Raw genomic sequence first — 24304 nt, forward strand, 5'->3', positions numbered from 1 at the left:
TGAAAATGTCCTTTGATGTGCAAAAGTTTTAAATTTTGATGAAGAACAATTTATCAATTTTTATGTTTGTTGCTCATGCTTCTAGTATCATATCTAAGAACACATTACAAAATCCAAGGTCATAAAGATTTACCCCTATGTTCTCCTCTAAGAGTGTTATAATTCTTTAAAGATTTTTTTAGAAGGATTAGTGTTGACCCTGCTTTAAGCATTTGGTAGAATTCACCAGTAAAACCATCTGATTGGACTTTTCTTTATTGGGAGATATTTGATTATTTATTCAATCTCTTGTTATAAATCTGTTGAGATTTTTCTACTTCTTGAGTCAGTTGAGGTAATTTGTATGTTTCTAGAAATTTTTCCATTTCATCTATATTATCTAATTTTTTGGCTTACAATTGGTCATAGTAGTCTCTTATAATTCTTTTCATTATTTCAAGGTTGATAGCAATGTCCTGGTTTCATTTCTGATTTTACTTATTTGTGACATTGCTCTTTTTTTCTTTGTAATTCTAGCTAAAGACTTGTCAATTTTGTTAATCTTTTCCAAGAATTAACTTTTGGTTTTATTGATTCTCTCTATTGTTTTCCTGGTCTCTATTTTATTTATCACTCTTCTAATGTTCATTGTATTTTTTTTTATTTTATTTATTTATTTTTAGAGAGAGGGGAGGGAGGGAGAAAGAGAGGGAGAGAAACATCAATGTGTGGCTGCCTCTTGAGCACTCCCAACTGGGGACCTGGCCTGCAACCCAGGCATGTACCCTGACTGGGAATCGAACCTGTGACCCTTTGGTTCACAGGCTGGCACTCAGTCTACTGAGCCACACCAGCCAGGGCCACTCTTCTAATTTTAATTACTTCCTCCCTTCTGCTAGTTTTCAGCTTAGTTTGCTCTTCTTTTTATAGTTCCACAAGGCATAAAGTTAAGATTACTGATTTCAGATTGTTCTTCTTTTTCTTTTTTCCTAAAAATTTTATTTATTTATTTTTTAGAGAGAGGGGAAGGTAGGCAGAAAGAGGGAAAGAAACATCAAAGTGCGAGAGATATATCAATCAGTTGCCTCTCACACCCCACCAACTGGGGACCTCGCCTGTGACCCAGGCATGTGCCCTGACTGGGAATTGAACCTTCCACCTTTCAGTTCGCAGGCCTGCACTCAATCCACTGAGCCACGCCAGCCAGGGCTCATTCTTCTTTTTTAAGGTAGGCATTTACAGCTATATTTTTCTCCCCTGAACATTGCTTTTGGCTGCATCCCATAAGTTTGAAACGTATGTTTTGACATGTTCTTTTCATTTTCTTTACTTTTTAAAAAATTTAATCTTTATTGTATTTTTTTTCCCATTATCATTTAGCCTTTCTAGCTTCATTCCACTGTGGTCAGACAAGATACACTGCATGATTTAAATCTGTAAAAATGTTTTGATTTATTGAGCTTTGTTTTGTGTCCTAACATATGGCTCATCCCGAAGAACGCTGCACGAACACTTGAGAACTCTGTGCATTCTGCCATTGCTGGAGTGTTGTGCAGACGTCTGGTAGGTCTAGACGGTTTGCACTGTTGTTCAAGTCGTCTATAACCTTACCGATCTTCTGTTTTAGGTGTTCTACCCATTATTGTAATACCCATAGTTCTACCCATTGCTGTAACTGGGGTACTGAGGTCTCCAACTAATACTGTGTAACTGTCTATTTCTCCCTTCAACTCTGTCACTGTTTGATTCATTTATTTTGGGGTTCTGTTATTTGGTACAAATATGCATTTGTATTTTTAATAGCAATTTTTCTACTTCACTCTTAATATTTAGTTGAAAACAAAAAAATTTATTCAATTTATTAAAATGACCTACTATTCACCCTTTCTAAGTAGCATAAAAGATAAAATGTATACCCTGTTTCATAACTTCCTTTCCAAAACATCATAGAAAAGTAGTTTGGAACTCTAAAAGCTTAAATAAGAGTATTATTCTTTTTTTTAAATTCTTATAAGTATTACTTTATATTACAGATGTTATACTTTTTTGTTCATTAAATCTAAGTAGTAAAATATAAAACATTATGTCTTAAAAAGACAAGCTATCTATGTTTAAAGTGAGTTCAATCACTTGAGTCCTAAAATGTGTAAGATTAGTGCCAACTGTGATATTTTAGACTGTTAATAAAGTCACCTGTTATAACGATCCAAAATACAAAATGACAAGTAGAAATAACATATTTTCTTAAGAGAGAGGGGAGAAAATAAGCTAATTAGTAAGAAAATCTGGATGTTCTGTCTCCTACTCCCAAATGTCAGAAAACCTTTTTGCAAATTCTATCCAAGCAAATGGCATTACTTCTCACAAAGAGAGTAACTGTAAAAGACATTGGGCGTAGTAAATATTACCTCATTTTTTTCTTGCTTAGCCTGCCCTGGATTCTGTGTTCCATTTGCAGGCTCTTTTTCAGACACTGAACTCGGGCCCAGGATTTCACTGTTGATAGGCCGCTGTGCCTCAACAGGTGTATCACTTCTTCCAGAAAGGTGCAAGAAAACAAAGAGAAAGGTGGGGTGAAGGAAAACATACTTTAGTTAGAAAAATTCTAATTTAAAATAATATTTAACATTTGATACGTCAGACATATCAAAATATAGGGCGAGGGCTCAGGAAAGCAGAGCTAGGTAGCCACCCACGTTCACGAGGACACCTCGTTCAGCTACATCTATATATTGGATAACATGACTTAATGCCTAAATTCTCTTTATGAACTCTCAATCTGTGATTGTTTTTATCCAAACATTAATTTTTTCCTCCAAAATGTTCCAACAAAATTTTAATAACTGTTGAGATTTTTTTTTAAATTTTATTGATTTATTTTTAGAGAGAGGAGGAGGGAGAGAGAAACAGAGGGAGAGAAACATCAATGTGTGGTTGCCTCTCATGTGCCCCCTACTGGGCACCTGGCCTGCACCCAGGCATGTGCCCTCATTGGGAATTGAACTGGCGACTCTTTGGTTCATAGGCGGGTACTCAATCCACTGAGCCACATCAGCCTGGGCAACTGTTGAGATTTTATTAAAATGCTTTCTTTGGTTTATTTGCAGTGAGCATAAAAGCTAAAGATATATCTTTCCAATATTTTTAATGTATACTAATTAGTAAGCTTGACACCTTATGCCAGGGTGTTCTTACTATTCTTTTAAAATACTAGCAATTTCTAATTTTTATAGCTATACTCTGTTCAAAATTTATGATAAACATCATCCAAAAATGATGAATATCACAGACATTTACACAAATTACCTAATGGTACAAGGCACCATGGGAAAAAGTACAAAAGTAAAATGATCTCTGCCTTTATGAAATTTGATTATGAGGTGGCCTCACAATGGACTCTCCAGACAGAAGAATGTAAGACATGGCAAAATATAGGTCTAGTCCTAGAGGGTAGCTCAGTTAGTTAGAGCATCATCTAGATACTCCAAGGCTGAGGTTCAATCCCCAGCCAAGGCACACATAAGAAGTAATGAAAAGCCCTGGCTGGTGCGGCTCAGTAGACTGAGTGCTGGCCTGTGAACCAAAAGGTCGCCACTTGGATTCCCAGTCAGGGTGCATGCCTGGGTTGCAGGCCAGGTCCCCAGCTGAGGCATGCAAGAGGCAACCGATTGATGTATCTCTCGCACATCAATGTTTCTCTCCCTCTCTTTCTTCTTCCCTTCTCTCTGAAAATAAGTAAATAAATCCTGAAAAATAAACAAGTAAATTCAATTTAAAAAAGAAATAATGAATAAATGAATAAATAAATGGAATAACAAATCAATGTTTGTCTTTCTCCCTTCCCGTCTCTAAAAAAATCAATTTTTTAAAAATTTTAAGAAAGAAAATATAAAAATATCCATGAACTTTCAAGTGAAAAAAGCAGATTATATGCACATATATGTGGTATGCTCCCAATTTCAAAAAGTGTATTCAAAAGACTGCTCATTTAAGCATGGGATTGTGTAGAACTTTAATTCTCAAATTTATTCTCCTCTATAGGTTCCAGAATTTCTTCAGGGCACACATATTGCTTTTATAACCAGCAAAAGAAGAATAACACAGGATAAAAATAGAAAGATTTTCCCTGATAATTTTAATTATCAATATTTAAAAACCCTTTGTAAACTTTTAAGGACTAGCTTTCAACTAAAGGGACTTGAACACTAAGAAAACACACTGCCCTCCCCCCCACCCCCCAAACACAACAATTAGAGTACCTCACACTTAGGGAGATTTCTCAACTTTTTTATGAGCAAAAGCTTACCGTTCAGGGGATTCTTCATAAATACTGTGGCATTCTGTATTCTCAAGCATGAGACTTCTACTGAGGTTCTGTACCCCTGGATAATGGAAGTTGGCGAAGGAGTGTGACATGGGGGAAGTTTTGTTCCCGAGGTCTGAGATTCTCTTGTCGTGACTGGTCAGCCCGCAGGTGAGGCCGTCTAACGCAGGGTTCAGTGAGCGGGTCATGTAGGCATCAGCTGACTGAGGCCTTCTCATCGGAGATGAAGGGTAGGGAGAGAGTTTGCTGATGAGAGGAGTCAAAAGATCAGCATATGCAGCTTTTGTGGGTTTCAAGAGTTTGTCAACATGAATATTAAGCATTTTCTGTTCAAAAGCACAAGAGAAGACAGAAGATGGGAGATTCTGAAGCCATGACAATAAACTCAGATCCAAATCGTCACAACCATTACCACACAAGAGGTCGATGCCAAGAAGTACTTCACTTTCTGTGATTTCTTCTCCAGTGGCTTTACTCTGACAAAACTCTACGCAGCATTCATAAAGTAGGCCCTTCATTACGAGCTGAAATAAACGATTGTTGCTGGCTTTAAAACCAGCCTCACTGAGCTTCCTATCAGCAGGGATGAACTCTGCAACCATGACACACGCCTCTTCAAAACAGTGCACCCGTGCAGTGCTGGGGTTCCAGTCCTTAAATTCGGCGTGGTTGGTCAGCCGAGGCAAAGTCAGAAGCAAACAGAGCTTGCTATAGTCGTCTTTAGAAGGACAGTACTCTTCTAGGGCGTGTAAACATTGCACAGCCTCTTGCATGGTGAACTCCAGCTGTAAGAAGAAAGTAAGTTATCACTATAAAGGAAGATGCTGTGAGACAGGAACAATGAGAGTGCCTCATTCAAATGCAAAGATACTTTGCGTACTTTCACGAACTATTTAACTGCAAAAGGATAACCTCCAGTGTCACAGGATACTCCCATAATTTGTACAATATTTAACAACGTGCAAGTCAGAAATCAAAATGTTTTTCACTACCGAAGTGAAAAGATTAAATAATTTCGTCAATTAGCACATTAAGCTTTCATCTACACAAATAGTGCTGTAATTCAGGCTTGGCTATTATCTTCAAAACGGGTAGTAACGGGTAGTTTTTAAGGGTAGTAACTGAGTTTTCTAAAAATGAGCACTGAAGCATGCCAACACTCATTGTCTCTACAGCTTGCTATCACTCCAGTTTTATCCAAAAGGCAAAAGAGCCATTCTCAAAACCTGCGTTAGGAACATGTGTACGGAAAAAGAAAGCGAATCAAGAGAAGGACCATCTTACAGTCCATTTGCTACAAGAACAGTATAGAGAAGAAGAGGAAGCTTAGCTGAGAGACAAATTACAATAATCTGTATAGTAAATATTATCTTAATATCCAATAAGCTTTTATTTTTTAAATTTTTTCCCATATACTTTTAATGACGTAAGGAAACTTACAGCTTACCTAGCCCAGCTTCTACATCTTACATATGGGAAAAGTTAGGATGCAGATTTAACCAAAGTAATTCAGTTTGTTAGTGACAAAGAGAAAATAAAAATTAGGTCTTCTGACTTACATTCCAGTGTTCTCTCCACTTTTAAACATCATTATCTGGCAAACATTTCTCTATTATATATGAAAGTCTGCACTGTAATTTCTTTATGGTTTATTGCAATGATACTTACTGGCACTTTTAATAAAAGTTTCATTGGCTTTAGATGTAACCATACCAATATTAAAACTTGAAAAGTAATGCTCTAGTCAGAAAGAATTTAATATCATTAACTTTATATTGTCACAAAGACTATCATTTTATCAAAAAACCACTTCCAAGTTAAAGGAAATGCTGAAAAGACAGAAAGAAGAGGGACACACAGTCTACTTCTGGGACACGAAAGAAGCACTGCTCTGCACTCACCAGGTCACGCATCTCTCGCTACCTAAGCCGCCTTAGCCCGGAGGGGAGCGCAGCTCTCCAACTAGCCAGCCATTCACTTATCATCGCCGCCTCGATCCAGGGAGGACGAATTTGGACTTACGACAGGAGGAAAGTACTATGACTGTCAAAGAGCAGATCTTACCCCACCCCAGCTCACAGAAAGTTCAAAAACTCATGATACTAATCTTTTATTTCAGTGAATATAATACTTATGACTGAAACAAGACTAGGGCGCAAACCTTCAGGAATAAAAATCTTACATGCTGGGGCTCGTCTTCTGCTGACATTGCGTTGTTAACACATAAAGCTTCTAAAAACTTCTGCTTCAGGATAATGTAGCGAAACCTGTGAAAAATAAAGAAAGCAATTAAAATGATTAAAATGCTGAATTATAGCAATGTCAAAGACTGAAAATGAAACCCAAGTTCCTGAAGCAAAACAGGCCAAGTGTGTCTTAAGAAAGTAGTTATTTCTTAAAAAAAAAAAAGGATTTTTTAAAAATAACTTTCGAATGTCTCATAAATCAAATGTACTTGCAAGTTACTATAAGTACCGTTGCTTTCAGGAATTCTTAAAACAGTTTCTAAAGCTATCATATTGAAACCATCATAAAAATTATTTCGGGAGCAAATAATCACAATTTAATACTCAAAGAAAGGAATTCTACTTCCAAAATTAATTCTAAACAAAAATCAAGTTGTTATGGAAGATATCAAACGTAACCTAATATAAAATCAAAATCTTCTATACTCACAATGTTTTTGTTTTCTCAAAATATGACTGTTTCTCTTTTCAAACATGAGAACAGTCTAATACGAACAGCTGGAAGGGTAAGGGGAAATGAACAACGTTTCTAAAAAGGTCATAAAATAACTAAGGCTTAAAACTTTTTAGCAGAAATTTTCAGGAAGGAAAAGGGAAAGCAAAGAATCTACCTGACTTGTCTAAGAACCAAAAATGTTGGATGCCTTAAGAACTCTAATGAAAAAGTATTTCTAAGAACTGAAAGAAAATAGTAACAAACCTTCATTCTTCTAACCATTGTTGTGGCACAAATATGTGTCCAGTAAACACAAAATCCATGCCTTCAAAAAGAGGGCCATCTAATAAACCCTATGAAATACACACAGTGGTCAACAAGGTCTCCAAGGCACATGAGCCCAATCCTACCAGAAAGGGTGGGAAGTAAAAGGAAAGTCTTCAAAACACTGACTCTTGGGAGATGACCAGGAGGGCGCCATGTAAAGGCAGGAGGTGATGAAAGGAACAGGATTCCAGATAAAGAAGAAGGTACCAAAGCAAACGGGTATCAACAGCATGGTGTGAGTGGAGACCCAAAAAAACAGAGGATTTACGTCTGCTAATGGCTGAGTCTCTTGTATCTGGCTAACCTTTCTATACAGGTAAGTGACAAAACCTAAACAAAATACAAAAACAAAACAAAGCAAAACCCCAACAACTATTAGAAGGCCCTGACGAACAACAAAAAGCTGGCACAACTGGAGGGAAGTTAGTTCTTGAAAAAAGGGAACTTTCAGGACTGATGTTCAAGGGTAGAAGGGCTTCCAGCTGAGGGCGCTCCCCAGTCCACAAAGTGTCCCCTCTAACTCAAGCACAGAGCTGCAGTTTACCCGCTGGAGAAATCGGCTGCGTTTGGCACTGCCCGAGCAGCAGAAAAACAGGGGTGGGGGAGGGAATCCAAAAAAGGAGGAAGCCACAATGAGAGATACACCAAAATCTATTGTATAATCTGCCCAAATCCTTGGCTGTCTCTGCAACTGCTAAAAACCAATGAAAAAGAAAAAATCTTGTTGTTGCCAAAGGCGGGGATTGGATGAAATGGGTGAAGGGGGCTGAAAGGTACAAACTTCCAGTTATAAAATAAGGAAGTCTTGGGGATGTAATGTACAGCATGGTGACTATAGTTAATACTGTACTGCATATTTTAAAGTTGCTAAAAGAGTAAATCTTAAAAGTCCTCATAAAAAGAAAAAGAATGTATAACTATGTATGGGGATGGATGTTAGACTTACTATGGTGATTATTTTGCAAATATTGAATCTATATGCAGTACTTCTGAAACGGTCAATTATATCTCAATTTTTAAAAAAATCTTGAAGACACCTGGCTGGTGTGGCTCAGTGGATTGAGTGCCAGCCTGCGAACTGGTTCAATTCCCAGTCAGGGCACATGTCTGGGTTGCAGGTCAGATCCCCAGTAGGGGATGTGTGAGACATAACCACACATTGATGTTTCTCTCCCTCTCTTTCTCCCTCCCTTCCCCTCTCTCTAAAAAATAAATAAAATCTTAAAAAATACAAATACAAAAATAATAAATAAATAAAAAATCTTGAAGGCAGCCAGAAAGAAAAAAGAAACATTACATACAAAAAAATAAAGATACAAATTCAGCTAACTTGTCCTGTGGAAGTACCCTAAATCAATGGGAAAACTAACAGTCTTTTTTAGAAAAAAGAATTGTTTATCGTTTTCTTTTGCTAAACTTCTACCAATGATAAGACATAAAAAACTTTAGTAGGAGAAATCTTACCTTTTCTTGTCAAATTTTTCCATACACTCTAGAGGCTGAATGAACTGAAGAACTTCATCCCATTGACCATCAAGGATTAGCTGCCTATATAAAGAAAAAGCCCATGCATTTATCAAATTTGGGCTACACTAATTAAAAGCAGAGTAGACGGCAAGGCAGCATTAAAACTTCAGCCTGAAGTCTGTAATGAGATGGACTTTTTACTTGGTTCCTCAACTACTACAGTAAAATAATTTTTCCACAACTTATTTGTAACAACATATGCTATACGAGAAGAATCAGTGAATCTGCAAACACTCCTCATTTTAATATATAAGTGTTTTTTCACATATATAAAAAAATGGACTAAATCTAAAAATTCCTTTATTACCCTCTTCACCTTAGCAGTTTCAAAGCTATTCTCTATCACTTAGGGGCCAGTGTGTGGGTGTGTTCCTGCCCCTTGTTTTCTCTACTGGGGGCAACTTGTCAGTGTCTGGAGACATTTTTGGCTGTCCCAGCTGGGGTGCTACTGATATCTGCTGGGTGCAGGTCAGAGATGCTGCTGAACACCCCACAACACACAGGACGCCCCCTCCCCAAGCACACAGGCAACAAAGAATTATCTTGCACAAAATGTTAATAGCACAGAGGTTGAGAAATCCTGCTCTGAATTGGGAGTCTTCTATCTCTGAGGCATTTAGTGCTACGGTTTACACTCAGAGAATGAACACAGGAAGGGGTGAGATCGGATTTCATCCTTCTCTAAGTTCTATGGGAACTTCCAAGTTAGAAGGCATTCCCGTTGCAGCTCTTCCTTTATAATAGCAAGTTCCCTCCTTTTGGATTTTTAGAACAGTAGATTTTTAAAAGGAAGGGATGAGCAGAAGAGTCTACACAGGACTGCTGACTTTTGATCCTGTAATATTAATAAAAATCAACCACTGTATCATAATCATTTTACAAAGGGACATTAAATATTTATAAAGGTAGGAAGGAGGCAATTTCAAAGGCCAGACCTTTAAGATGAATGCATTTAGTTACATGAAAAACTTACTATTTTACAATTCCATGCATTTGCCCTCAGACCAGCAAAAATTCCTTACAAACCAACAGGTTCCTGGAGGGGATATTTGAAAAGTCATGGCTCAGTTTTAGGAGCAGCAGTGTTTGAAAGACAGGGCCACAAGGATACTGCCTCCGGACTGGTACCTGACCTTACCGCTGACTCAGCTCCCAGCAGCCAATGGTGTTCTTTATACTAAATACAGGGCAATGCAGCAGAGTTCCAATAAACTCCCCTTCTATCATAAAGCTTTTTTTTTTAAGTTCCTTTTTCATGAATTAGGGACACTTCATTTCTTCAGGCTTTCCAAGTCACAGTGCCACATGTCCAAGATCCTGTGCTCTTTGTCAGGGATACTTGGTATTTTTATCACACAAGCACAAAACACATTTCTCTCCAGAAATTTAAGTTTTTCCTTTTCTGTCCAAGTTAGGATATATTTAGCTCTCCACTTTGGCAAACATTAATTCCCTTTTGCTCTGCAATTCCAACCTCCAAGAATCTTGTTCTAATCCAAGATACAGAAAAAAGATGCTCAGTAGAGCATTTATTTAAGAAAAATGGAAAATAATTTGTCTAAAAATAGAGGAACCATTAGTAAATTAAGCAAATTGAAAAATTTTAAAGTGTAAAGTTGGTAATCACATAGAGAATCCTCACGATGTTAACAGATAAAGCAGGGTACTAAACTATAAATGCAACATAATCGCGGTTATTTTTTAATGTACACAGAAAATCATCGGTAGCATATCTGGATGGTGGGGTGATTTCGGAAATACATTATCCTTCCGGAGTCTCCGCTTCCTTCATCAAATATTTTTTATGAAAATGCCACATCCACAGTGTCGCTCTACCTCTTGGTGGGTTTTTTTTTTTACCTCTTGTTTTTTAATGGAACTCTAGCTCTTACTACTGAAAACATTCTACAGAAAACATTGTTTTGTAAATGTTCCAATACAGGCAATTTTTTTAAATTATACTTACATAGCCTTTTCATGACTATAAGAATCCACTCGAATTATACATTATTACCTTATTGATACTTAACATTTCTTTAAAGGAGCTTCAAACCTCACAGTACTAATGAATTCGTACCTCAGGAAAAGCATATCATCTGAAAATAGGCCATTTATGACTCCACTTTCCTTCTCGAGAGCCAACATGCTGATGTGAAGCTTCTTTGAATTCAAGAAGTCTAAAATCAGCTTAATGATCTCCACCTCTTTCACATTTACTGTTTCTTCAGCCGTCATGTTGGTAGTCTAAATATTAGACAAAACAAAACAAAAATCAGTGCTATTGTTTTATTTCTAAGTGTTATTAACTGTCTGGAAACGACACATAACTGGTTTCTTGGAAATATTTAGCACAGGTATTTTGAAGTGTAATAGTAATACTTACTAAAACCAAGTCATTCTTTAAGGTATAATAGAGGTATGACTATGATGTTTTTAAAGTCCTTATCTTTGAGAGATGCACAATGGAATAATTGCAGATTAACTGATATAAAGTCTATGATTTGCTTCAAAATAACACAAGAAGAGGGGAGTGGGAAGAGAGAAAGATCAAATGATAATCATAACTACTGAAGCAGGGCAATGGGGAATGGAGGTTCATTTGCTATGGTCTGAATGTTTATGTTTTTAAAAATTCGTATGTTCAGCCCTGGTTGGTGTGGCTCAGTGGACTGAGCGCCAGCCTGCGGACTGAAGGTCCATTCCTGGTTCCATTCCTGGTCAGGGCACATGCCTCGGCTGCAGACCAGATACCCAGTTGGGGATGTGCGAGAGGCAACTGGTAGATCTCCACACATTGGCCTTTCTCTCCCTTCCTTGCTCCCTCTCCTCCTGTCTCTCTAAAAATAAATAAATAAAATCTTTTTTAAAAGAGTACACACACACACACACACACAGAGTAGTGCCCACTTATCTGTAGGGGATATATTCCAAGACCCCCAGGGGATGCCTGAAACCTCGACAGTGCTGAGCCCTATATACACTATGTCTTCCCTATACACACAGATCTTTTCACTTAAAGGAAGCATGTTGCGGCTTCTCTTCGGCACATCCAAATTGCCAGCATCACCAGTCCTGTGCTCTGGGGCCCCTAGTAAGTACCATGAGAGTCACGGAAGACAAGCCCTGCAACGCTGCCACAGTCAGTCTGATGACCAAGACAGCCACTGAGTGACTGCCAGGCACGCAGCACGCACAGGGTGAACACCCTGGAGATCGGGTGGCTTGTGCCTGGGCGGGCTGCAGTGGGACTGAGCAAGATTTCATCGCGGCACTCAGAATAGCGCATGATTTAACACATGAATGATGGATTTCGGAAATTTCCACTTAATAGTTTCGGACTGTGGTTGACCACAGATAACTGAAACCATAGATAAGGGGAACTACTGCGCATACTTTTAAAGATAACATTTAATTCATAAACATTTTTAATCTTAAACTATCAATCATTACAAAGCTAGAATTTTTCTCTGATTCAGAGAAGAATTTAATAATTAATGCTTCTTATCACCTTAGGAAGGCCATAAATCAGTAAGAGTTAACTAGCTTAGGAACAACTAAAATTATCTTTTAAAATGAGATGTAGAGTATAAAACGTTAATTAACTTAAAATATAAAAATCAATGAAGAAATATCTCCAAAAACAAAGTACAGAGTAGATTTTATTTCTGGTTGTTCTAAAAGCCATCCAAAGGAACGGAGCTCTGGCCCTTCAATCTGACTGGTGTTTAGCCAAAGTCAGCTCTGACGGCATCTTAGGTAAACCTGCCATCCCACGTTATACATGGGATGTATACTCACCACTCAGAATTTATGTAGGGCCAAAATAGTGCATTCCACTGAAAACAGAAAACAAAATGGAAAAAAAATCAGATTGTTTCAGTATTTCCATATTAAATGACTGATTTGTCTGTAAAAACAAAAAATCACAAAAAACATTTTCCTTTAAGAAATAAATTTTTAGCCCTGGCTGGTGTGGCTCAGCGGACTGAACGCTGGCCAGAGAACCAAAGGGCTGCAGGTTCGATTCCCAGTCAGGGCACATGCCTGGGTTGCAGGTCAGGTCCCCAGTAGGGAGCTCACAAAAGGCAACCACACATTGATGTTTCTCTCCCTCTCTTTCTCCCTTTCCCTCTGTCTAAAAATAAATTTCTTCCTTTTGTTCCAAATCATTGACTTGAGCCCTGGTTTCCTTCCTTTCACTGTTGTTCCCTGTATTTTTGCTTTATTTCACTTTGCATAGCCTTCATTTCTTCCTTTATTTTGCAGCTGTACTCAATCATTTCCATGAGCATCCTGATTATTAGTGTTTTGAACTCTACATCTGATAGATTGGCTATTTTCCCATCGCTTAGTTCTTTTTCTGGAGTTTTGATCTGCTTTTTCATTTGGGCCATATTTCTTTGTCTCGGCACGCCTACTCAGACTTGTTCCTTCTGAGCTCCAGCACTGGGGTGGCGGCTTGAAAGGCACCAGTGGCATACAGGGAGGAACTGAAATGCCTGGCATCAAGGTGAGCAGAGGCCATTGTCCCTTTTCTAGACCCTCTACTCACAGAGTGGGCAAGCTGGTGTCATACCTGAGTACATAAATTTTTTAAATTCTTTTATCTATGCTTATGCATTAAAAGTATAACTCTAGAAAGCAATATGATATCTGTATGCAAAATAATACCCTGGAATATGATCATTGGTTTTGTTTCTAAATATAAATAAATCAAAAATTGAATTAAAAAATTAAAATGAAAGACTTTTTTTCCTGAAAGTTTGGGCCAAAATATGGGTGTGCATTACACATGGCAAAATATGGTATTTCCTAACCCCTACTTAATAAACTCCGTGTAATTTTTAAATTATGTTATCTAAATGAATAGTGCCATGAAAACACCAAAAAGTAAGCAGTGATGAAACTGGGAGGAGGGAAGGGAGCCTCAAAAGAAAAAGGAAGGAAGGAAGGAAGGAAAGATCTAAGAACCCTAGAGTATAACTTGCAAGTTTAAAAAGAACTTCAGTTTTTAAATGTTTTTTTAAATCCTCACGGAGTACATTTTTTATTAATTTTAGGGACAGAGGAAGGGGGGGAGAGACAGAGAGAGAGAGACATCAATGTGAGAGAGAAGCATCCATTGGTTGCCGCCTGGTTGCCTCTCATCTTCACCCTGACAGGGGATCGAACCCACAACCTGTATGTGCCCTGACCAGGAATTGAAACCTCAACCTTCTGGTGCACAGGACTATGCTCCAAACAACTGAGCCACCTGGACAGGGCCAAACTTCAGTTTTTGAATTATCTATAAAATACCACACAAAATATGGATAAATCTAGATAAATTTTAACTCTGTTGCTACAATGCTTTGCTGTTAAACATAATTTAGTTTTTGGAGCACAACTAAAAGCAAAATTAGGGTGTTAATTTAAGGCATAAGAACTTTAAGTCTAAAACCAAAAATGTATAGAAAGTTTTATTCTATTCTTAAATAACACACTCTCTTAGCTCACTCTCTCAGAGCCTGGCTCAGAGGATCCACTGAAGGCCTATCAGACTCTGCTGTGATCTCTGGTCTCAGACCGAACACTTTCCCCGGCAGAAAGCTCACAAATTGTGCCACTAGTCTCAAGAGAGATCAGTCCATTGTTAAAAACAATTCAAGATGTGAACCCTACTTAACCAGTGAGCAATAGTGCCGCCGCTTAATTATACAATTATTATTAGACGTTAGGCAGAGCTAAGAACTCAAGGTCTCCTGACTCTTGGCCAAAACCTTTAGGTATTAATCACAGGAAGAATTGAAGTTTCTTGAATCGTCACAGCAACAAAAAGGTGCATGGGATCAAGGTGTACAAATCACCAGTTATAAAAATAGTCACGGGGATGTCAAGTCAGCACAGGGAGTAGAGTCAATGATAGTGTAGCAGTTACGCATGGTATTAGGTAGGCACCAACACCCCCAGCGCACCTGTGAAAGGCAGTCTCTAACATGCTCCTCGAGGAGCCCACCAGTCTTTACACCCTTTTGTAGTCCCTGGCGCTTGAGTATAGGCTGGATTTAGTGACTCACTTCTACCCAAGAGTAAGGAAATGCTGGGGTGTCGTGTCCAAGATTTAGAGAGACTGCAGTATCCATCTTGAGTGAAGGAAGCCGGCTGCCATGTCGTGAGGCAACCACGTGGAAAGATCCAAGGGACAAAACTAAGGGAAGCCTCCAAGCAACCGCCACTGCAGAACGGAAGCCCTCAGTGCGGCAGCCTGAAAGGGACAGGCCTGCGTCAGCTGGGACAGAGATGTCTCGAGTCAAGTCTTCAGGTGAGACCGCGGTCCCAAGAGGCCTTAACTCAGAGGCACACAGCTGGGCTATGCCCAGATTCCTGACCCTCGGAAACAGTGAGATTTGTTGTTTTCAGCCATTAATTTTGGGGCAATTTGTTACACAACAATAGACAGTACAGAAGTTCATTTTTTTCACAAGGAAAAAATTTTTTTCTAATATGATATTGAAATCTACTTGTGACTTTCATTTAGTTATGTCTTCTGGGTCAGATAATACAAATCTATTACCTTAAAAGCTTTCACACAGTTGAATCTGCCAATAACCCTATCTATCCCCCTATTTTCTTCGATTATTTTTCACATAGCTTTCAGATCCCCTACCATTCTGGTCATTCTCTTAACGTTTGTTAACCTCCCTCTTAATACACCTCAAATTGAGCACAACACACCAGGTATGGTCTGTTCAGCAACTGCACACCCCGAAACTAACACTTCCCATGATGCCGCACTATACAGTGGACACGCCTAGACAATCAGAAAAGAAAGTAAAGAGTACTATAGCCCTGACCAGTGTGGCTCAGTTGGTTGGGTGTCCTCCCACAAAGCAAAAGGCCACCAGTTCCATGCCAGGTCAGGGCACATGCCTGCGTTGTGGGTTCAGTCCCCAGCTGGGGCGTGTGCGTACAAGAGACAATCAATCCATGTTTCTCTTGCACGTTGATGTTTCTCTCCCTCTCGTTCTCCCTCCCTTCCCCTTTCCCTAAAAACAAACAAACAAAATATTTTTTTAAAAAAAGAGTGCCATAAAAGAATTACAAATGAAATGCAACGGAAGATCAGAGGGGCACTGTGGTTTCCTACTACAAATGGGTGTGAAGGACTGTCAACACCCTAAGATGCAGAGATGGAAAGGGAAAGGGCACTAACGTTTATTGTGCATCTACTATGCCAGGCCTTGTGCTAAGTACTCCTATATATTACTGTGTAATTCTTACAGCTCTATAGCTTCATTTTACAGATAACACGAATGCTCAGAGACATTAGGTACGTGTCCAAGGTCACATAGCAAGAGGCACAGAAGAATGGGCCAAGAGGGTCTATCTCACTATAATCCTGTGACATTTGCAGGGTGAAAACAAAAGGGATAATTAGGACTGAGGTCCTCTTGAGCCTGATGACAGTCAAAGTTTTAGAAATTGGAATTCAAGTTGTTGCCTGTGTGATTCAGTGATTTATCATTCATTAGCTCATAAGTCCAAGGCAGTGCTTCTTAAATTTCTCTCCATAAGGGCCCAAGAAACTGCACATATCTTCAGAGAGTCCTTAAGCATGAAATTTAAAGTCTTTGAATTTTACCTTAGAAATAGTGTGAATATTCCATTGTCTGTATTATCTTTTTGTTTTGATATGAAAACAATACATTTTTATCTAGGTCTTCAAGTAAAATTGATGGCCACTCCATAAGTGTGTGCTATGTGATGTGACCCCAGATTTATCCCTTGGCACACAGCATCTTCTCTCTAACGCTGCAAATGCTCCTATTTGAAAAGCATCGGTCAAACAGAACAAAGTAAGCTACTTCTTTGTAAATCAAGAACCAATGATCCACACTGAGGATCATTTAACACCAAATAAAACGCAAGTCACAGTTATTTGCCATAGTCTTATTTTCTAAATATAAGAACCTCCTACTAAAAGCAGAAAAGCAACCCTGACCCACATATAGGGAGGAAACACCCTTTTCTCCATGTAACCACAGTAATAAAGAGCCTCTGCTAGGGAGTAAAAATGCAACCTAACGGTTCCCGTGAGCCTTTGAAAGCCATTGCAAGAAATAAGGTCCTGGACCTGAAAATGCTAGATAGGACATGCAGAAAATTTTAATTACCCTTGCCAATGCTCCACGCTATTAAAAGGTAATCAATAGACGCCTTAAGATTTTTCAAATAACATTATTTTGTTCAACTTCAGAACCCATTCCCAGACTAAAACAATGGCAGGTACTATCCCCATTGTATAGATCTAGAAATCAGAGTCAATAGAAGGGTAAGTAGCTCTTCCGAGATTGTAATCAGCAGCAAAGGGAAACTTAAATCCTGGCTTCCAGCTTGCTGATCTGCTAAGGAAATCTGCATCTTTTCATGCTTATTTTGAAATGTTTCTCAAACTGCAGCATATATCAAGCCCATCACATGCTGTCCATTCAGTAAGTAACTGATAAACTCCACTCCACACACGGAAGAGGCTGACCACAGTTATGTAACTAGGGACATAGGGCAGGACCCCTGTTCTCTTATGATACATTCCTAGTACTGGCTTTTAAAAAGAGGGGAAAAAATCATGAAGTTGGAGGGAAGGTAAACAGGTTGAAATCCCTTACACACACATACACAATTACCTAAAATTAATAGAATATTATATGTCAACTGTCATTGAAAAAAATTTTTAAGTTATATATAATGATACCTAAACTCAAGGTTGTTTTTAACCTAACAATACACTGTTACAGCTTAATTGCTTGTCTTCTCCATCATTGTATAATATTTTTTCCTTCCTGTGTGGAAGCTACCTACCCCTAAACCCTAAAGTAGAACTGTTCATTGTATCTTCCTTTGAAATGACACCTCTAGAATATGCCATATAAAGGAAAATGGGCTCCGAGGCGTTTCTCCTGTCTAGCAAAATTTCAGTGATGACACATGCCAACCCTGGAGACCAAAAATTTTTAAAAATCTACTTGGATTTACTGTGAAAAAAAGACTTCTAGAACATTAAAACCTACGCGTTAATTCCTGTGTCATGAACTTCTTGAAGTATTCTATGAAGTCTACAACAAAGGGAGGGAATAAGTGTGAGGATCACAACCTATGGATCTGGGTGGAACAAAGACTTCGCCTTTCATTATACGGAGAACCAAACTGCCAAAAAACGCTCGGCTCAGACACCATGCGTGGTTAGTGACTGCAAGTCTGGGTACAGAGAAAGCAAAAATCTGATGCTGGTCAAACGCCCGCCGCTGCCTGCCCCCGCCTCCGGCCCTTTTGGCCAAGGCCTGGCCCCAGAGCTGCAGCCCCAACCTCTTTCTCCCCAATACAGGGAACCGGCTTAACCCGAGGAGCTCTACAACCTCCGACGTCTCCCAGGCAGGCGCCCCCACCCGGGCTCAACCCCTGTTCCCAATCCAGTAGCCGCCCTTCCCCCGGTCCCCCGCCCAGACCCCCAAAGGCTGCTCCCATCGACTGCCGTGTAAGAACGGCCAAGCCCGGCCCCGCAGGGCTGCCCCTGGCTGCCGCTGCTCCCAGCTCCGCAGCTCCCCGCTCCTCCGGCCAAGGCGTGTCCGCTTCTCACACGGCCCAGCGGAGGCTTGAGGAAGGAAAAATCAGCCCCGCCTGCCCCTCTCCCGCCGAGCGAGGTGGGCACGACCCCCATGGCCGCTTAGGGCTCCAGGGTGTGCAAAGCCAGGGCGCGGGGCGTCGCTGTGCCCCCCGAGCCGGGCCGGCAGCGAGGGGAAGGTGTGGTCCAGGGGCGGCGGCCTCGAGGGGGCCCGCAGTTCCCAGGTCCTCTCGGCGGCGCCAGGGCCCTCACCCGCAACCCCAGTCCCACCCAGTCAGCACCCAATCCTTCCCAAGGCCCTGCTCCCCGGCCGCCAGCGCCGCCCTGGGGGTCGCCTGGCTCGGAGCCCTGTCAGGTGGTGACAGGTGGCGACGGGTGACCATGGCAACGCGAGGTGTGCGGTGCAGGCTGACCCCGCCTCCCCGAGATACTCACCTGCGGGCGAGCCCGGAGAAGCAGCGGAGGAGAAAGCGGCGGGAGGCCGGCTGCCGGGCCCGAAGCTCCGGCTCCGGGTGGGGCGGTAACGCGAGGGCGGCGGTGCAGATTCGGCGTTGGTCCTCCCTCCGCTGCGCGTCAGTCCATCAGATCTCCGGTCCGCCCTCCCTCCCGTCTGCTTCCGCCCCTCTCAGGTCGGTGGCCACTCAGCCCTGCCTCCTGCAGACTGCGGTTGTCAACCGGTGCAGAGCCCGGTTCCAGCCCGGAGCCCAGCCAATCGCAGCGCTTCCCCGAGGTGCCTCAGGACCCCGCCGGAGGGGCGGCCAGGCAGGTGCCTGCGCGGATAGGAGACTCGGCTGCGCGGGCCGACTCGGCGAGGTGAGGACCCTTCTGGATGGTCAGGCTCCCCGCAGACGCTCCAAGGACTGGCTGGACCCAGGGGAAGAGCGGGCGCGGGGACTGCGTGAGACCCGCAGCCTGGACGCGGTGACCGTGTGTCCCGAAATAGCCTAGGGGATTATCGCCTCCCAACCTAGAGTCCTCCGCGCATTAGAATTCTCTCTTAATAATCCTCCTGGATAATGTGTTAATAAAGGCCAATGAAATAAATCTTGCCGCCTCCTGTTTTTCCAAGCCTCATCCTTCCTGAAACTCCAGCAGCTTAATTACCCCTTCTTGACTTCATGATGATCTGCCTTGAAGCATTTGGCAGTTACTTAATATTCAAGTGTCCACAGTTTTTTACTACCCCTTTGGGTGTAAGCTCATTGGCAGCAAAACCTCAGTACTCCCCACCCCTTCGGTGCAGTGCGAGGACATCCGTCATCCAGACCACGCCACATCTGTTAGATCCTCATCTGAACCAATCCAGAAGCTAAGAAGTCAGGACTGATTCTTCTCAAGAATGAACTTTTCACCATGAGAACTCCTTTTTGTTCTTCAGAACACTCTGGGTATTGCCAGTTATGCTTCCAGCTTGCAAACCTTAAAGCCATTCTTTGAATGTCCTTATCATGTATTTCTAACCGGAGCTTCCAGGTTCACTTCCCCTCGGTGTATAACTAGTATTCCGCAATATACACGATACTCAAATGAGCGGAATTAAAGCGTTCAGGGGGTAAAAACCACGTAGAACTAAGGAATACAGTGACACGCGCCTGCAATCACCTTGTACACACAAAGGCAAAAAGCCAAGAGTGAGCTGGGCCTCCCAAAGTGGGGGAAATGTTCTAAAAAGAGACTGGTAAGAATAAACAAACACATTTCTGTAAAGGAAGAATTTGCTCCAATTCATGATACAAAGAAGTATCATAGCTTGAGGAAAAGGTTTTAAGACAAATATTCACAAATTCAGGGAAAACAATGATAAGCACAAAGAGCCAAATTTCAAAATTTTAGTTGTCTAGCCCTGATTAACTCCTGGAAAAGTCTTCACAAAGAATTTTCTCAATGATAAATGACCAACAAATAAATATAAACAACACTTAATGTTACCCCAGGTGTTTATGTCTAAAGAAAACAAAAACAAAAAAACCCAACCTTTATGGAATGTTTAAATTGAAAAAGTGGGCAGATATGATATATCCTGGAAATAGTTTGTCAGTTATTTGGCCAGTATATTTCACTTGAAAATCCATGTCTCCATCTTAATTCTCAAACAACAGTAGTTGCAAAAAACAGAACCATTTAAATATTTCAATATTCAACTGGATCTAGAGTTACTAATTAGGGACAAGCTAACAAACATTTGACTACCTATTATACAGGCAGGGTGCTATTTAAAAAAAAAAAAAAAAAAGAACCCCAACTATGGTATTACATTGGTTTTGGCATTCACAAAATGAAGTGTTTGCCTATATTCTCATTTAAACCTCACAATCTCCTTTAAGATGCTTGTTAATTCACATTTAGAGATTAAGGGAAATAACTTGCCCAAGGTCCAACAGTTACTATGTAGCAGAGCCAAGATTCTAGCCATTCTGACTTTTTCCACTCTACTCTGTAGCAACTGCAAGTGTCAACTTCAAGAAAAAGGACTTCATTCTGACAAGGTAGAGGGAATAAAGGGTCTTATTCACGTTTGTATCCCCTATATTCTATGGCATAGTGTCATCTGCTTCTCAATTTTCCATGAATAGCAGTCAGAATTGTTAGAAGCAAATACATAACCATTATACAATATTTCCAGAAAAGGGGGATGGGAGGAGGAAAGAAACCAGGCACTGAAATACAAGACATCTGGTACATCTTATTACTTGTACACTGACAAATGCATTGATTGTGTTTGCTTCCTAGTGTAACATCTAGTTTTATACTACAACCTTAATAGCTGTCGCCTAAGGTATCACCTTTCCTTCTATACTCGGCCACACTGGTTAAGATTAGATCTGCTTGTCTTTCACTCTAGTTGCTGCAAAGCAGGAATTGTTCTGAAAGGACAAGGCTTTCTCAGATGGACTGTCCTTAGGTCCCGAAGCACTGCCTCCATGACTCGCCGAATTTTTATTGAGTGCCTGCCTGGCTTAGGAACTAGGTTAGGCATCATTTAAAAACGCAGGTTCTAACTTGACACATGACTCACGGTGCCTTGTGACATAAACGCCTCCAGGCTAAGGTGGACCCCTTTTAATATGATTCTCAAATCTCACTGCTAAGAAGGGGAATAGGAGTTTTCAGTTTTCTCCAAATAGTTGAAAGAAATCTGAGTCCAAACTTAGGTTGGGACATCTTGCCTCAAGCTGTTCAGGGGAACTTCAGTGGGGAAAGGGACTTGCTTTAAAAGCTCTACTCTCACTGTTAGAACACGCGCTCATAAACTCACACACCAAAGAGCTGCGTGCTTCCCAGCAAGCAGTGCCCCAGTTCTGGGACAACAATGTGCCACCCTTGCTGCTTCTCCTTCAAGCAGATTCAAGGACTAACCAAGTAGGTAGAATACCAGTTCTCCAGAGCTCCTGTCTAGACCAGACCCCTAAACAAAACCTTCAGAATTATATGTGGGTGGGTAAACCTAATAAAGAAAAATATACTCTTGTTTCAACATAAAGGAGATGTACTTTTAAATTTTATTGATTTGAGAAATATCAATTTGTTGTTGCACATATTGATGCATTCATTGGTTGATTCTTGTATGTGCCCTGACTGGTGATCGAACCCCCAACCTTGGTATATAGTGACCACACTCTAACCAAGCCAAGTTCTAGTTTCAGTAACAAGGCAATCTTGAAGATAAGTCCCCAGGCAACAACCTTCCCACCCCCACCTCTGCTTTACTTCAGGCCCTGGGAGCCATTTTTCCTGTTTTCTTTTTAAACATAGAATTTTTAAAAATTGATTTTAGAGAGGGAGAGAAAAACATCAACTTGTTGTTCCACTCACTTATGCATTCATTGGTTGATTCTCGTATGTGCTCTAACCAGGGATTGAACCCACAACATTGGCATTTCAGGATGCTCTAACTAACTGAGCTACTTGGCCGGGCTCTAAGTGTCAGCTGATTTTATTTAAGAACTTACCTGTCCGTATGACCCGCTGTTCTCCTTCGTGAACTCTACATTCCAGTTCCATTGTAAAAGAGAATTTGCTAATGTCATTAAGCTAAAGGGCCTCGAAATGGGGAGATTAACCTGGGGTTTCCAGGTGGGTCCATCATCGTCACATGGGTCCTCAAAAGCAGAGATCCTTTCCCACCTGGGGTCAGAGGGAGATATGACTACAGAAGCAGGCTCGGAGAGATGCAATAGGGCCAGCTTTGAAGGCGAGAGTGGACCATGAGCCAAGGAATGCTGTCTCTAGGAGATGCAAGAGGCAAACAAGCAGATTCTTTCCTAGAACATCCAGAAAGGAATGTGGCTCTCCTGGTATCTCGATTTTAGCCCAGTGGGGCCCAGGTCAGACTTCCGACCTACAGAACTGATAAGGTAATGATTTTAAGTCACCACCTTCGCAGTGACTTCACAGCAGCAATAGATACTAACACACAAACTCAAACAGATACTTTGAGACAAATCAAGCAATTTAAGCAGGGATCAGGTTTATATATGGAATATTAAGGAACTAGTGTTCACTTTTGTTAGGGTATAATAGTATTGGGGCGAGCTTTTAAAACTTGTTTGAGATACATACTGAAATATTTAGAGATGAAATGATACAGTATCTGAAATCTGCTTTAAAATACTGCTCCTTTATCCCCTAAAAACGATGGGAGAATAGGTAAGACATTACATTAGCAAAAGACTGGTTAATTATCAAAGGTGGGGACTCATGATACTATTCTCTTATTGTGTGTACTTGAGATTTTCCACAGTAATTTGAAAAACAACAACAACAAAAAAGAATTAACGTAGACCACGTAACAGTTTAGATTAGCACTGTCCAGAGGAATTCTGTGATAAAGGCAACGGCACGTACCAGAACTGTTCAGTGCAGTAGCCACTAGCCCTGTGGCAATTGGGCACTACTGAGCACCTGGAATACAGCTAGTGCAGTGAAAAATTTTCAATGTTACTGTATTTAATTAGCTAAAAAGCCCGACGTAGCTAGTGGCTACCATATTACACAGTGCAGCTCTAGACACTGGAAGAGAGCCGCGCTGCCTCAGTATTGGCAAGAATCAAGTCACGCACATCTGTTATTTCCATCCACCTGGCCTCCTTCCTTTTCCTGCTGACAGCAGTGCCCAGCTCCCACCAGCGGTGGGGCCTGAGATCCAGGCTCCGGTACAGCAGCTCCCTGGCCACAGCGATTGGTCCAGGAATGCCCGGGCCGGGGCAGTCACGATCCTTGCTTGGAATTCTCTGTATTAGGAAGTGAAGCAGCTTCCTCGATTAGGAGTTACATGGATAGAACCTAGAACGACTTGCCATCTTGTTCACTGGACACACGGAGGTTCCTGAGAGAGTAAAGCCAAAATAAGGATAAAGATGGACAGTGTCTCAGTTCTGAAGGTTTTCTTTCCCTTGTTTCAGTAGGAGATGCCAATAAACTCCATTTTTGTGTATGCTATTTTTGAGTAAAGTTCTCATACTGGCAACCTACAAAAGTCTCAATACGAAGTGCCAACAAAGTTCCCTGTGCTGTCTTCACATGGTCTTTTCTCTGGATGCACCCACACAGAACTTCTTGCGTGCCAGGGTCACTGGCAAAAAGAGTTACGACTGATAGCACCGCTATGCAGACTGAGTTGTGTCCCCCTAAAATTTGTTCGTGGAAGCCCTGACTGTACTGGAGACAGGGCCTTTGAGGAGGTGATGGAGACAGAATCCTGATGCGACAGAAATGCTGCCCTGCTACGAGGAGGAAGAGACAGCAGAGCTCTCAGCCACGTGGGCCACAGGGAGGGGCCGCGCTCAGCAGTCCAGGAAGAGTCCTCACCAGGACCCAGCCGTGCTGGCGCCATGACCTCAGACTTCCAGCCTCCAGAACTGTGAGAA

At 41.1% G+C, this 24304-nt stretch overlaps 2 protein-coding genes across 4 annotated transcripts in view; both read right to left on the reverse strand.

The window, feature by feature from the left end:
• WDR47 (WD repeat domain 47) overlaps positions 1-19242 on the reverse strand; it is a 38896-nt gene extending 19654 nt beyond the window's left edge. The window contains exons 1-7 of one of the 3 annotated variants that reach the window (XM_053915373.2): positions 18873-19242; positions 12638-12675; positions 10917-11083; positions 8777-8860; positions 6486-6570; positions 4286-5088; positions 2388-2514 (exon numbers count right to left, since the gene is read on the reverse strand). In XM_053915373.2, the coding sequence (XP_053771348.1) occupies positions 2388-2514; positions 4286-5088; positions 6486-6570; positions 8777-8860; positions 10917-11074 (1257 nt within the window). In that variant the 5' untranslated portion in view covers positions 11075-11083; positions 12638-12675; positions 18873-19242. The remainder of the gene's footprint in view (positions 1-2387; positions 2515-4285; positions 5089-6485; positions 6571-8776; positions 8861-10916; positions 11084-12637; positions 12676-18872) is intronic. The other 2 variants (XM_024570408.4, XM_024570410.4) reach the window with 2 other exon arrangements.
• The window catches only part of CLCC1 (chloride channel CLIC like 1), a 76184-nt gene extending 52727 nt beyond the window's left edge, over positions 1-23457 (reverse strand). The window contains exon 1 of the mRNA XM_053915375.1: positions 23451-23457. The gene's annotated coding sequence lies outside the window, so the exon portion shown is untranslated. The remainder of the gene's footprint in view (positions 1-23450) is intronic.
• Positions 23458-24304: the final 847 nt, after the last annotated feature.

This window comes from Desmodus rotundus, chromosome 12, assembly GCF_022682495.2.
Source record: "Desmodus rotundus isolate HL8 chromosome 12, HLdesRot8A.1, whole genome shotgun sequence".
NCBI classification, from domain to species: domain Eukaryota; kingdom Metazoa; phylum Chordata; class Mammalia; order Chiroptera; family Phyllostomidae; genus Desmodus; species Desmodus rotundus.